We start from the raw sequence: 13670 nt of genomic DNA, 5'->3' as shown, positions 1-13670 counted from the left end.
ATCCCATTTGCCCTTGACATTGCTGCAGAGATGGTGTATGCGTGCGAGGCCCTCCCACTTTCCCCCAGTCAGTCCTTGAGGCATTTCGAAAGCATACTTTGAAAGTGCTGGTCGTTTTGCACGTGTTGTTTCAGGAGCGCCGCTCACACTTGTGATCCCAGATCAGCTGCAAAGAGGTGAGGACGTGTTCGACCTCTTTTTTGTGATTTTGGAGGGTAACGTTGAAGGGCATCGCGACGCTAACTGCATTAATGTCAGGATGATTCCGTTTCTTTGGTTTGTGATGAGGAAACCGAGGAGGGAACAGAGTGTTGTAGGCTAGTGGGGCAAAGGGAGCCTCGGTTAATTGTATCCTCTGCAATGCTAAAGCTCTTAGCAGCCGGATAGCATCTTTACTGCTCACTAAAGTGTCAAATAGCCAGAAAATAGACAGAGAGATCACAGCCGTTCCTGTACAGCATCTGTGATGAGCAGACTGAGCATTCGTGAATTGCCTTTTCACTTCGCAACTAAGTTTTAAAGGTGCCCAGCAGATCACACTGTACACTATACAACTGGTGCATGACACATCACTATATACAACATCCAAGACGATAGCTGGTCTCAAATAGCTGTAAAATACAGTTTTCCACTGCCACGCTCAGCGCTTCAATGCAGTTGAACTTTACCACTAGCAGAAAGTATTTTTAAAATACCCGCCAGTCCATCTTTCTTTGTACCTTTTTTTAAATTTATTTATTGTGTCTCTCTCTCCTCTCTCTCTCTCTCTCTCTCTCTCTCTCTCTCTCTCTCTCTCTCTCTCTCGTATGCACTACATACCTAAAATAAAGTGAAATTAATTCAATATTGAATTGAATCTGGCTTTTAAAAATGGGAAAACCTTTCATGCAATATGATTTGTAACTGAAACCTCCAAAATAAATGATTTTCTGTGCATTGACAAAAACTTACAAACTTCTGGTAACGATTGTTTTAAATTCATCTTCACTTTGATAGTAGCTTCATCAGAAAGTTACTGAAGGGACGTTGTTGACAATAATCTTTTTTTCTATATACTATCCACTAAAAGCCATTGGACTTAATACTACGGTTGACTATTTCATTGGTACCTGGGGACCAGAATAATCGACTGTGCTCTGTTGTTGAGATGCCAAACGGTACTTGATTAATTCCTGGCATAGTAGTTCTTCTCTTGTGACCTACTACTTCCGGGGTTTAATGGACACTCCATTAGTGCTTTTTGAAAAGGCTCGTTTCGTCAGAAGCTTTTCAACCAAACGGCCTAAACTGCTAAATAATGACCTTTTTCACAACACCTTTTCCTCCAGCTTTGACAGACTTTGATTATGTACAAGCTTCAAAGGGATAACACACCCAAATTATATTTTTATGCAACCAGCGCTGACATTTATATATTTTTAGACGTGCTTTGGACTTGGCCTTGAAGCATTTTTACTCACATCTGTTTTTGAATTGCAAGAACAACCTGAAGACATAGTACTCAATTAATAACTCTTATATATATGTCTGCCGGTTACGTGTAAAGATAAGGGACTTAATGTACGGTAATATCTTTTTATATTACATAGAAGACCAAGAGAACTGTAGCGGCTATGCAGATAATATGTTGTGTTTGGATCAAAAGTAATTGGCTGTTCAGTAAGTGAACTATGTGTATTTAGGCCATATGTAGTTTTATTTAGTATCATCATCATAGTACATAGAGGGTTGTTGGAAATAGTCAGTTGAATCTGTGCCTTAGTTATGCCAGACCAAAACTTAATGGCCACTAAAAGCATTTTCAAACTTTTGTTTAACCTTTGACCCCGCAATTGTCCATGTGTCAGCCATTAAATATCTGGGTATGTCTCCCTGTCTGTCAGTTCCCTTTTTCTCTGTGGTCATCCCAGAGATTGACCCAGAGTGCGTCGACTGGTCCCCTGTGGTTTGCATTAAGTGTCCCATCTGTTTCGTTACTTGTTTTTTAAATTTAATTTAACCTAATGTGCAGAGTTTGCCTCGCATGTGAATTAATAGCTCTGAAATACATTTTGTATTTCCCGTCGGGGGCTCGGATGCAGTCGATTTCCACTGTGAGTGTTTATACTTCCTTGCATGTGGAGTTTGAATGCGACTCGATGAAACCTTGTCAGAATAGTCTCGACGGGGGGCTTCAGCTGTGCAGTAAGAAGCCGCTGAGATCTGATCTGATGTCAACTTGCCAACATGGCCTCAGATCCACATCGTGAAGCTTCTTGCTCCACAAGCTGACCTCAGATTATTCTACACGGTCATAAAATGGTTGCATTCTGACTCGAGATGCAAATAAATGACAGCGGTATCCTGAGTAGCATCCCTTTTTTATTTAATTTTTTTTGCTCCTTCCTTCCTTCCTTCCCTTTCCTCCTTCCTCGACCCCACTCTGTCCTAACCTGTGCCTATCTGTGTCCATGTGTGCTGCGTCCAGGTATCAAGAGGAGTACAGTATGGACTCAACCAATGCCCAGTAAGTCAGTGGCAGCATCATGCTTGCATGGCATGGATTGCATCTACAATGGTAACTGTACACGGGTCTGTTTTTGCGAGCACATGCGTAATATTGCTCGCTTGGGATTTTGCATAAACTGTACGTGGCCGTTATGCCTTGGAGGTAATCTCACCATGATGTTAATCTGTGAAGTGGGCAATGATTGGTGTGGTTGATGGGTGCAAGAATGCCGAGAATAACCCATTCAAGTGTCGCTACCTTTTCAACAATTGTTGTGGCAGAAGATTCAAAGGAAACATTTAGAGCACTGCTTCATTATTTTGCATTATTATGCGTTATGCATTTGATCTCGTCACAGTAAATGGTGAAAAGGCAGCGTGTGTGTTTTCATCACCTTATTCCGGGTGTATCATCTGTCCCTTGACTGAATGTGCACACACCAGTCTTCACTCTGTTGTTGTCAATGTTAGATCTTGTCTTGAAGATGAGAGTCTCCGGACACGCATTCGTGAACAGTCACCAAAATGTCAATTGTTTGTGTTGTACTAATGCTGTGTACTGCTGCTTCTGAACACGCACACATTTGTTCTTTAGTATCTGGATCCAGAAACATTCCTCAAACAGCAAATTCTTGTGTATATATAACTTAGAAATTCATAAATGGCAGAATTGGGTCCTCCAATCGTCATAAGAAAAGACATGTTGAGCCTAAAAGTGCAATAGATTTAGGGGTCAGGGAGGAAAAACATGGCTTCTCTTGTTTCCTCAAATGACATGTTATTTGAATTGTTTATTTGGGTTAATGTCTTTCATTGATCTTTGCTGTAAAAGAAACCACAAAATCCCAATTGAGCGTTGAGCTAACGCAACGGCTCCGGCTGGCTGTGATAGGCCGACACAATCAAGCAAACGGCCCCTCCTTGAATCCGTAAATCTTTTGTCCCACGTTCAGATTCCCAGCTCACATCTGGTTTATTTGGCGTATCTAGATTTGATCCTGATTTAAAAAAAAAAAAAAAAAATACACGAAACACAATCGGATCCAAAAGCGCACGTGGTTTGAAATGCGATTCCAGTCGGATGTGTACACGGTATGCTGAGCGAAGTTGAGCTGTGTACACGCTGAGCATACCATGCTGCTACTAGCAAAGCGCTGCAGAGGACAACAGAGGGGAAAAAACAGTCCGTATAGACAGACGCCGAGATAAACTCTCTTGACACCTTCAGTTTGCGATCACTTTCAGCTACTTCCCTCTCGCAGTGTTTACCAGCCTTCTCCGTCGCCGAGTTCTGCGCCGTTACTCGACAGCGCGGTTGTTTTGAGGGCGAATGCTTCCTCAAGAAACCCATCGGATAGATTTAGTGATTTCTATACACACACATCTGATCGTCGGCACCTTTTTAAGACACAAATCTGATTTCCTTTCAACCAGCATGTAAACGATATACATGTCGTCAGATTTGCAATGTCAATAGCAGATCCGCTGCAGAGGTTTCATCACTCAGCTGTGGCGGGATGTCTGCAGAGTTGTGGTGTTTTCTGAGGCTGTGCTGCCGTTGGAAAGTGGATTGGGATCCTTGGGGATGGGCTAAGTGGAGAGCTATAATCATGTGCTGACATGTTAGTGTTCACTTCATCACTGTTATCATCTTTCGCGCCGGTCCCATCTGTAGAAATTCCGGCTGACGGAGCATATTGTTTTTTTTTTGTTTTTATCTTCATAAAAAATTAAAATGGAACACATATTTGGCTGCTTCTGTTTTTGTTTCCACGAAAAACGACAAAATACCCGACAAAGACGTTGAAGGTTCTTCCTGTGGCTGAAACTGTACTAAAACGTCACAGGAAACGACTGCAGCTCACCAAAGAGCATTCTTCATCGTCGCACATTCAGGAAACCGCAACGTTTTGGTTTCCGTGCACCAGAATCAAAGGGCAACACAAGCGTTGAGCAACAGCACCTCGAATTTCATCTCGGTCAAGGGTGCTCGAGGTGCATTCTTAGTGGGTGCTCCAACCATCGCAGCGGGTTCCTCTCAATATGGAGGCGCCTGATCCCGAGACGTGCCGGAGTACATACACTAGGTAGGCAGCAGGTTGTAACAAACCACTTTCTGGAATACGTTAGGCATCAGAATGGTGATATGAACTGTGTAACAAGTACCGAAAGGTGGATTTTGTTCTTTCCGTGAAAGAAGCATTGCCTTTGTTTTCTTAAAGGCTTTATTTGACACTGCTTGACATTGGTTTGTGACGCTGTCTCTTCAAATGGCACGCTATCATTGCTGAGGCTGGTGTAATGATAAGCTTTTCTGAAGCTGGCAGTGTCTGAGAAGAGAAGTCTGAGAAAGTAAAGCCAATCAAGCCGTTCGACGGGATATTAAACTAACATTGGTAGCATGCTACCTGTGTAGCGTACACGCATGTTCATGTATCCCTTAACAAAAGGTTTTTACAAAACTGGATAAATGTCTACATTCATCAAATAGGTCCTGGCAGTCCGAAATCTGGCGCAAATTAAAACAAAAAAAGTAAATCTACTTGAGATCAAGGAGAAACAGATGGAGTTTTGCAAACGCATCAGAAATCCTGCAGGTCCCTATGGAAATGAATGGACTTTCAGCTGACTTGCATATATGAGCTATATGGAAACAAGGAGATTGTCTAAATATGCCTCTATAAGGTATACAAGGCTTGGTTATAGACCTTTTTGGTTCTGGAGCCTTAAAAAGAAAAAGGCCTCTTTCTTGGATATCATTCTATTTCTCAGACGGAGCACATTCAACTTAATCCGCCATTTTCTCAGCTTTACTATTTATAGTTGTGTTGGAATCTTTCTTTGATAGACATTTCTGAAAAAGCAAGAAGATCGTGTACAACTCTTTTTGTGGCCTTTTGTTACATGGGACCCAAAGACGCCATTGTCCAATCTCGTACTTTCGAGGCCAGTTCGGGCCCTGAGGTCGCAGTACTTTCTACAGTGCTATGCAGACACTAAAAGGGGGATTTAAGGGTTTGGATTGGTTTCATCCTAACTAGACAGCTCATTGATCATGTCTAATGGTGCAATAACCACCTTGCATAGATATTCAGTTTCTTTCACAGAACGGGCCAACAGTCCAATGCGTTCATAGCACTCCTCCTAAATCCTCTGTTTTCTGAGTTTGACACGTTCTGTCGTCTCTGTTTAGGAACAGGGAACATCTCTCTTATGTGGATTACCCTTTCTCAGGCAGTGCCTGGCGTGTTATCCAACTGTTCAGCAATTTAGCTTCTGCGCTCTGGAAATCTTCACCCCAGTCAACGGGAGGTTTAATTTGTTATTCCCACAAACCGTGTATCCGTCAATCCAAGTGAGCGGCACTCTCATTATAGCTGCACATTTGTGTCAGAACTCCTTTCGCAGACCTTGAAAGACACGCGACAACTCCTTTTTGAATCGGCGTCTCTCGATATGCTGATTCAAGGTGAAAATATCATAAATGTTGCTGCTATATGCACTTACGCTTGCAAAAAAAGCTTTGGAACAAAATGCTTCGGGGATTTCTACGTCCTCGAACATATGTGCACACACAGAATAGCGAAGACCAACTCCCACAACTCCCAACGCACACATGCTGCTGCTTACAGAGTGCCCGGCGGATGCCTCAGAGGACCAGATATGACCGGCGCCTGCTCTTTCACGTTCATCCTTCCAGCCCACAGGCCAGCCCAGCTCCCATTTAAGGTGTTTATCCACCCCACATCTGATTATAACAGAAACTATTACCTGTTGAGTCCCGCTTTCAGTAACCATTTGACAAAGTACGTTCACATGTCTGGCCCATGAGAAGCAGAGGATAACAAAGATGTCCCCGGCTTTTTGAATATTCATGCGAGTGTAATATTTTTAGAACCCTCGCAGGTTTTTATAAACGGCAAATGTGTGAGGATGGTGCATGGAAAGGTTTCTATTTTCAACAAGCAGAAGCGGGGGCGGGGGGGCAGATCAAACCTGAGATCTGAGGAAAACAATATTGTATTCAATGTAATTGGAAAAGATTGCCCAAAAGTCTGGATCTTATTGTAAACCATAGTGTGCAGGGCTCAACAATAAGGCTTTCGGGCTCTGTTACCAGAGCTGATGATTGAAGGAGTGAGCCATCATATATATTGTATCGTTTGGCCAAAGTACAGCACTCGGGTTAACTTTTGTACTTTTGAAATGTGCTCTATAAATAAACTTGACTTGAAACTCGAGCCGTCTCGCTTCCTTCTCATCTCGACTTGCACAGTAACGGGAGTTTAGTGGGCGAAAGTCCAACTTTATTTTACACAGTTTGCCGCTATTTTGAGAGCAAGGTGGTTGATTTTAGTCTTTGTTGTTATTTGATAACCACAAATGGATAAAACGATTGGTGTACTATAGGGGGAAGTAAACATGTTTTGTTTTTTTTAGAGCATGCAGGCTAAAAAAAACCACAAACGTAGAACCCGGGTGTGTAGTTCAATTGTGATTGGTCAGAGATAACCAGGAAAGTAATGGCCACATCTGTTGATTTGCCAAAACTTGCGGTAATGTAGTTATTTCGGTGGGACCCTCGACATGACTGGACATTACATGACTGTACAGGATTAGATTGCTGCTTTGAATCAAGAGCATTAGTTGTTTTAATTCCATGGTCATTTATTATAATTTTTTTTTAACTAAACCTGATCAAGTGGAGAACTTTTTTCCCTCGAAACGTACTCGGATGTGTAAGTAAAGGGAGTGTCTCTTCTTGAGGTTAAGTAGTACCAACCTGTCGGATGCGTTCTGCCCTCTCGGATATTCAAACTGCTCTTTTTTTTAATCCGCGATGTCCGGCTAATGTCCATAGATCGGGGGTAATGGTTTGCAGACGACAGAGATGCCAAAGAAAAGAGTTTAAAAGGTACTTAAAAGGTATTGCTGCGATTACTGGCAGTCGCCAAGCTGGAAGACGTTTTAGTGGTTGTCATGTACTTGGAACACAAAAAGTTCATTACTTTGAAGGAAGTTTGAGTTTGAAACCCCCAAATGAATGACCCGATATAATGATGTTTCCATTGTCCTGTTTGGCGCAGCAATTCCAATTATACCAGGCTAATACAATTTAAAATGTGTTCCTATTACCCAACAATACCACATTGATTTAAAATGGCTATTGTTGCTATTGTATAACGCAACAAACTGCATAACTCATTTGACCCACCTCCTCGTTTTTCACATCAAACCATTTCAACACTCGTTATTTTTCCCCCGATTCGTCGGCTTCAGCTGAATTAATTAATTCTGACGCTGGAAAAGGATTTTAGACTTTTTCTTTCTGGATCTCAGAAAGCATCACTCCGCGGGGTCAGGACGCGTAGCCGTGCATGCGGTGTTATTGGCGCCTTTTATTATGCGCAGGTGTAGGTCGTCGTGTTTACGCGGGACACGGGTACCTGAAGTCGGGAGCGTTCGCTGAATCTGACATCAAACACGGAGCCAACGCGACCGACAACGTGTCCACGCTCAAATGTTTACAGACTCTAATACAGGTCCGGTGTCTGTAGTCAAGCTGGGTAAACATGGCGCCTGTGTAGCTGTCTCTGTCCAGTCTGACAGCTGTGTCAATGGAGACAACAATCTCTATTGATCTCTGGATTTATTTGCCTATATCAATAAATGTGCATGTATGTGTGTGTATGTGTAGCAACGGCAATGTGAACACGTCCTGCCTTGGATGCTGTCTCCATGGCGATAGAGCCAGAACAGCGAGAGACTGGGGAACAGCTGGAAGATGGCGCATATCTCCTATTCTTTCTTCTACCTACACTCTTAAATCTGCACATACGTACCCATCTTGGGATTTGGCTGCTGTAATTGCCCTCCTACTCTCCTCGCTTGTCTGCGGTCATCTCGTCAGGCAAGGGAGGGAGGCTCCCGTGGGTCCCTCTTGGAACCACAAGGCCGTGGTTAATTCCCCCTCCATGCTCATTAGTGACAACAGGCTCTCCACGTTACATAACCTCATAATAGGCCCGTCTCACTACCTGTATTCATCGAACCTATCGGCAGTACAGTAAATACTTACGCGGCCGTTTGGTCAAGCTCCCGCGCCTATTAAAGTCCATTTATGGCGGCCCGAACCTTTTAGTGCTTCGCTCATAAGTGAGAAAACAGTCCATTTGATTTTAAGGTGATACATTTATAATCACTTCATCAATGGACCCTTTTGTGTTAACGCTCAGTATAAATCAGGCAGTGAGACGGACTGTCGCGCAAAACAGCATTTCGGATTACGTGGCTGGGTTCTAATTGTGTTCATGAAATATTAAGAGCAAAATTGGAAGTACAGTACCCGCCTACGGTCCCTGTTACACGCATCAAATTGATCAATTTGGATGATTTGAATGTATCGGATAGCAATTATCAAAACGTTTAACTTTCGCATGCGTCATATCTTTTGCATTATGCGTACGAGTCGTAGCTGGTGGTGTGCACCATTGGGGGAACGTCGGTGTGTGTGGAGCAACAACACGAAATGGGTCATCTATTTATGTAATAATTTTAGCAAGCACCAGAGCTGCACATTGAGTTTCAAGCTCATATGCATTTGTGGTTGATGAGCACAGGGAAAGGGGAGCTTTATACTGATGGCAAATGGATGGTAATGGAATTAATGTTATCAGAAGGGAGAATTGCCCAGCCTTTTCCTGCACTAGGTTTTGGAACACTCAACACAATTAACATTACCAATGTTCTTTTATAACGATAGCAGGATGCAAACAAAGGCTGGGAATCAAACCGCAATACTCTTTGTGTGTTTACTGAAATGTGTCCTTCGCATTAAGCATCTAACTGGCGTGCGTCTTGTTTTTCCATCCTTTTGATGAGATATGTTCTGTTCCAGATCGAGTTCTTATAAGTGTGACGCTTTTAAACAGTGTGTCAATCCCAGGCTTAGAAAACGGGTTATGGATAAATACTTTTATTTTTAAAAGGGGGAATAATGATTTCCTGAAGCAGCTGGGCGCGGCACTTATTAGCAAACGCTATCCAAAAAAGGAAACAAATTAACATATTTGTTTGGGGCCTATTTTCAGCTACTAAAACATTGTAAAGACGTTGTAAAAACTGGGGTTTGTTCCAAAATGTGTTGATATTCAAAGTATTTCATTTTGGCATCTGAAGCCAAAGTAATATCACTGCAAATCCACTGCTTTGTCTCCCACCTGATTATATACAGCACCAAGGTAAGTTTAACAGTACTTGGTCATTTTTGTGTGTGTGTGTGTATATATATATATATATATATATATATATATATATATATATATATATATATATATATATGTGTGCTGCATGCACGCTCACCTGTGTACATTTACACATGTGACTGCTTCCCCACAGGGTGCAGGTGGAGTTCTACGTGAACGAAAACACCTTCAAGGAGAGGCTGAAGCTTTTCTTCATCAAAAACCAAAGGTCAAGTAAGTACAGCCGACGGGGAGCAGCACCCCCCCTCCCCCCTCTTCCCGTAATGCAAAAGGAGGCTCGCCGCCTGCTCCGAGCTAAATGGACAAATGAAAGCATAATGTGGTTAAATTGCAGGTCGGGTGACGACGCATATCATTTTCATCTCGGTTGGATTTGATTGTTACATTAGCCGCCTCATCGTAAGACATTGTCCTCGCCGTGTGCACCGCCTACTTCTACAGTACAGAGAGCGCTGCAGGGTTTTTTCTCCAATCGAAGATAATTTTTAAAAAAGCGACGGTGCCACAACATCACTGACGGAGACGCCGGCGCATTGTGTCTGGAAACGGCTCTTTTTGTTGTTGCATCCTTGTAGTTTGATTTCGGAACTCTGTGTTCCCCGGTAGACGACATCGCCGTCGGCCGTCTGTCACTCCACTTGCCGCTGTCACGCGGTCTTTGACATAAAACAGCAGACTCTGATGAAAATGTCAGACCAGGCTGCAGGGGTCCGTTGCTCTATGTCATTGCGGCGCTGTTTGTTTTGTTTTTGTTTCAAATCATTTTAACATCGACGCCGGGCTTCATCTGAAGAGGCCGGTGTCACAAGATATTAGGGGAAGCTGCAGAGGCTAATTTGGAATTGGGTGATACAACTAGCACCACCCCTCTGCCCAGCAGGCGGGTCTGCAGCCCAGTTGCCGTTCTGCATATTTTGCTGGTGGTGTGATTGCCTGCACTTATTCAAAAAAGAAGAATCCCCTGTTTCCTGTTTCTGTGCCATCCCATCAGTCGTGTATCTCTTCATATCCGACGCCCATAAAAGTGCTTGGGTTGTTGTGTTATTCCTGGTGAAGGTTTGAAAGCCATCAGAGAGAAAATCCGTTGTGACAGAGCAGCATAGAACTACATTAGTCATGCTTCAGGGCTTCCACACATCTGGCCTCTTTAAGCCGTTCACCGAAAGGCAGTTTATGCACCGAAAACAACTGGAGCAGTGTCGACTTTCTACCGAGGAGAGATCCGGCTGTCGCCCCGTCGTCAGCAGTCGACTCACAATGACAGAGGTGGTCACAACACCGGAGGGGCTGCACGTTAGATGATGGACAATCGGAGGGGAAGTGTGAAGAGCTTTTAAAGACCAGAACAAACTGGGTTGTTTTTTTTCCATGTTCCCTCCCGTTAAGACGGACCGTTTTGTCTTTGCTGGTCCACAGGCCTGAGAATCCGCCTGTTCAACTTCTCGCTGAAGATCCTCACCTGTGTCCTCTACATCCTGAGAGTCTACCTGGATGACCCCAAGGAGGACAACGACGTGAACCCATGGTGAGAGGGCCCCCCCCTCCCCTCATCAGTTATCCCCTTATCCAGATGTGTCTTTATTTTCTTGATGGCTTTTCGATACGTCGTAAAGTTAATGCTCCATCCTTTGCTTCATATAAAGGCTCTAACTGGCATTTTATCACCGTTTTTTTTAATAACGCCATCTAATATTATCCTCTGGTATTATATTTGAAACTAACTCCATGACCTTCATATGCCAGAGGATTCTGTCAAGAACCTTTCCCCCTTGTCACGTGCATAGAGCAACACATGTGAAGGAAATCACAAGACCAGAGAACATTTGTTTAATTTCAGACGTTGTTCTCGTCACTTGGAAGAGGGCTGCGCGTTTGTAATGCTCCTAATTGAGAATTACTCCCAAAACTAAACACCACATTGAACGTGTGTTTTTGTTTACTTTATCCCGGGGCCGTCTTAATGTTTTCTTATTTATTTTTTGAAGGGATGGAGTGATTTTTATTTGTGTTGCTCCGTCTGTGCAGTCATGTGGAAGTAGTGGATTGTTTGTATTGTTCTCACTGCCAGCAGCTTTTAGAGACATGTGGGTTTGTTTCTTTATGGCAACATACCAACTAAACAAAATGTTTCCCAGTGGGTATGTTTACACACACACACACGTGCTCTTTTTGTATTTGCTCTGTTGACGTTTTTTCTCCACAGCGCAATATATCGGCGCAACAACAACAACAACAACTACCACAACAACACAGCAGACTCGGCAGAAATTGACTGGTATGTTTCCGTCTTAATGGCATTTAATTATAAACTGAGGCGCGGTCATTGTTGACGTTGCAACTACGTGGCAAAAAATAAATAAATGTATATGTTTTTTTTTTTGACAGGTCGTTGATTTTCTGCGTTAGCAGACGGGAACCCGTGTGGGCGATACAGGTAAAACTAATAACGTTCAAATAAAACACACATCAATCAAACCCCACGGCTTGATCTACATGTTGAAGCAAACCCAGACCCATTAGCAGCCGTTCATAAGATACCGTTGTCAGTTGCTGGGTTCACTGGTGTCCCTCTCCCCTCTGCTCCAGGTGACGGTGGCCTTAATCAGCTTCTTGGAGACCGTGCTGATCACATATCTCAGCTACAAGGTGAGGAGCAGCTGCACCGACGTTAGCGTTCAGTGTCCAGTCCGAGTGCCCCGGGGCCAATCGGAGACACTTTAGCCACTCATTTTAGACCCAGGCATCACGCACGGCTACGAGTTACATAAACCAGTTCACGGGGCTGCGAGTGCTGTTTTTGTTTCATCTATGCGAGTCCTCTAAAGGTGCACTTTGTGCCTCTCGACTGGTTTCCGTACGCATTTAAAAGTGGTAACTGTGAGTGAAGATACGCGCGCTATGGAAATACCTCCCCGCTCCCGCAAATATAGACGAATACAAAGGGTCAGTCTTTGTGTGAGATTCCTCCACTGCTAAAGCAGAGGGAGACGTACAGTTTGTTAAAGGGGTTTGAACATGTTATCTTTAGCGTTGCTGCTCTGAGACTGTCGGTGCCTCTCGGACATGTTGTTTCAGCCTTTTTATCCCGTGGTGATCCGCTGAGTTTAGTCTGGGTTTTTATTATTCACAGTTTCTTTCGTCTTGCCATGTCTCTTTTTTTTCTCTCAGATGTCTGTTTAGGGACTCTTTCTAAAGATATTTAAGAAGGAGAAAATCCCCCTTTTTTTTCTTTTCCATCTACTGATGAAATGTTTTGGTGTCCCTCACTTTTATTTTCTTCACTAAGCTTTTTAAAAAAAGCATCCCAGCCAGAGGCCACCTGCACCTCGTAAACTCTGCTGCAGTCAATATGGGATTAGTACAGGCTTAATGTTTGATTGATTGTGCAATATGCTTTATTATCTAGCCTACATCGTACCAGTGTTCACAAAACATGTTCGGACTTTAAATACTTTTTTTTCTTTTTCTGTCGTTTGTAAATAGCTTTCCTTCATTCGAGGCCTTGTTGAATACATAATTCAGCATGTAAAAGTTTAAGGTCACTAATAAGCTTCATTTACATAACACATACAGTAGTTCACAAAGTCAACTCTTCAAAAAAGGAATACGATTTGGAAGAAAGCGTTCGTGATGAAGAGAGATTGAATTACAAAGGTTATGGTAATAATATTTCTGTGTATACACACACGCTGCACAGTAGAAAAGCATCATCAACGTGCTCCACAACCATCGAATGCCTTAACAACAAAACCAGGTCATTGAGTGTTGTTTCCCCGACATGGCATTAATTACCAACTTCTCCGTTCCAGCTCTGATCAACTCGGATCAATACTAAAATGATTTATACCAGAGAATTAAGCATATTTGCTTTAATGTCTTTGTTGGTGGTCATTATCACTGGAATTAATCTTCTCTCTA

General features: G+C 43.0%; 1 protein-coding gene across 1 annotated transcript in view; it reads left to right on the top strand.

Moving 5' to 3' along the window:
• Positions 1-4454: 4454 nt before the first annotated feature.
• Positions 4455-13670, top strand: part of si:dkey-21e5.1 (potassium channel subfamily T member 1) — a 30056-nt gene continuing 20840 nt past the window's right edge. The window contains exons 1-6 of the mRNA XM_034541485.1: positions 4455-4574; positions 9886-9965; positions 11169-11277; positions 11956-12027; positions 12138-12186; positions 12339-12398. Of these exons, the coding sequence (XP_034397376.1) occupies positions 4531-4574; positions 9886-9965; positions 11169-11277; positions 11956-12027; positions 12138-12186; positions 12339-12398 (414 nt within the window). The 5' untranslated portion in view covers positions 4455-4530. The remainder of the gene's footprint in view (positions 4575-9885; positions 9966-11168; positions 11278-11955; positions 12028-12137; positions 12187-12338; positions 12399-13670) is intronic.

The sequence above is a fragment of the Cyclopterus lumpus genome, chromosome 9 (assembly GCF_009769545.1).
Source record: "Cyclopterus lumpus isolate fCycLum1 chromosome 9, fCycLum1.pri, whole genome shotgun sequence".
Classification (NCBI taxonomy): domain Eukaryota; kingdom Metazoa; phylum Chordata; class Actinopteri; order Perciformes; family Cyclopteridae; genus Cyclopterus; species Cyclopterus lumpus.
The sequence above is the reverse complement of the archived record's forward strand: the minus strand, read 5'-3'. Positions and strand labels throughout refer to the sequence as shown.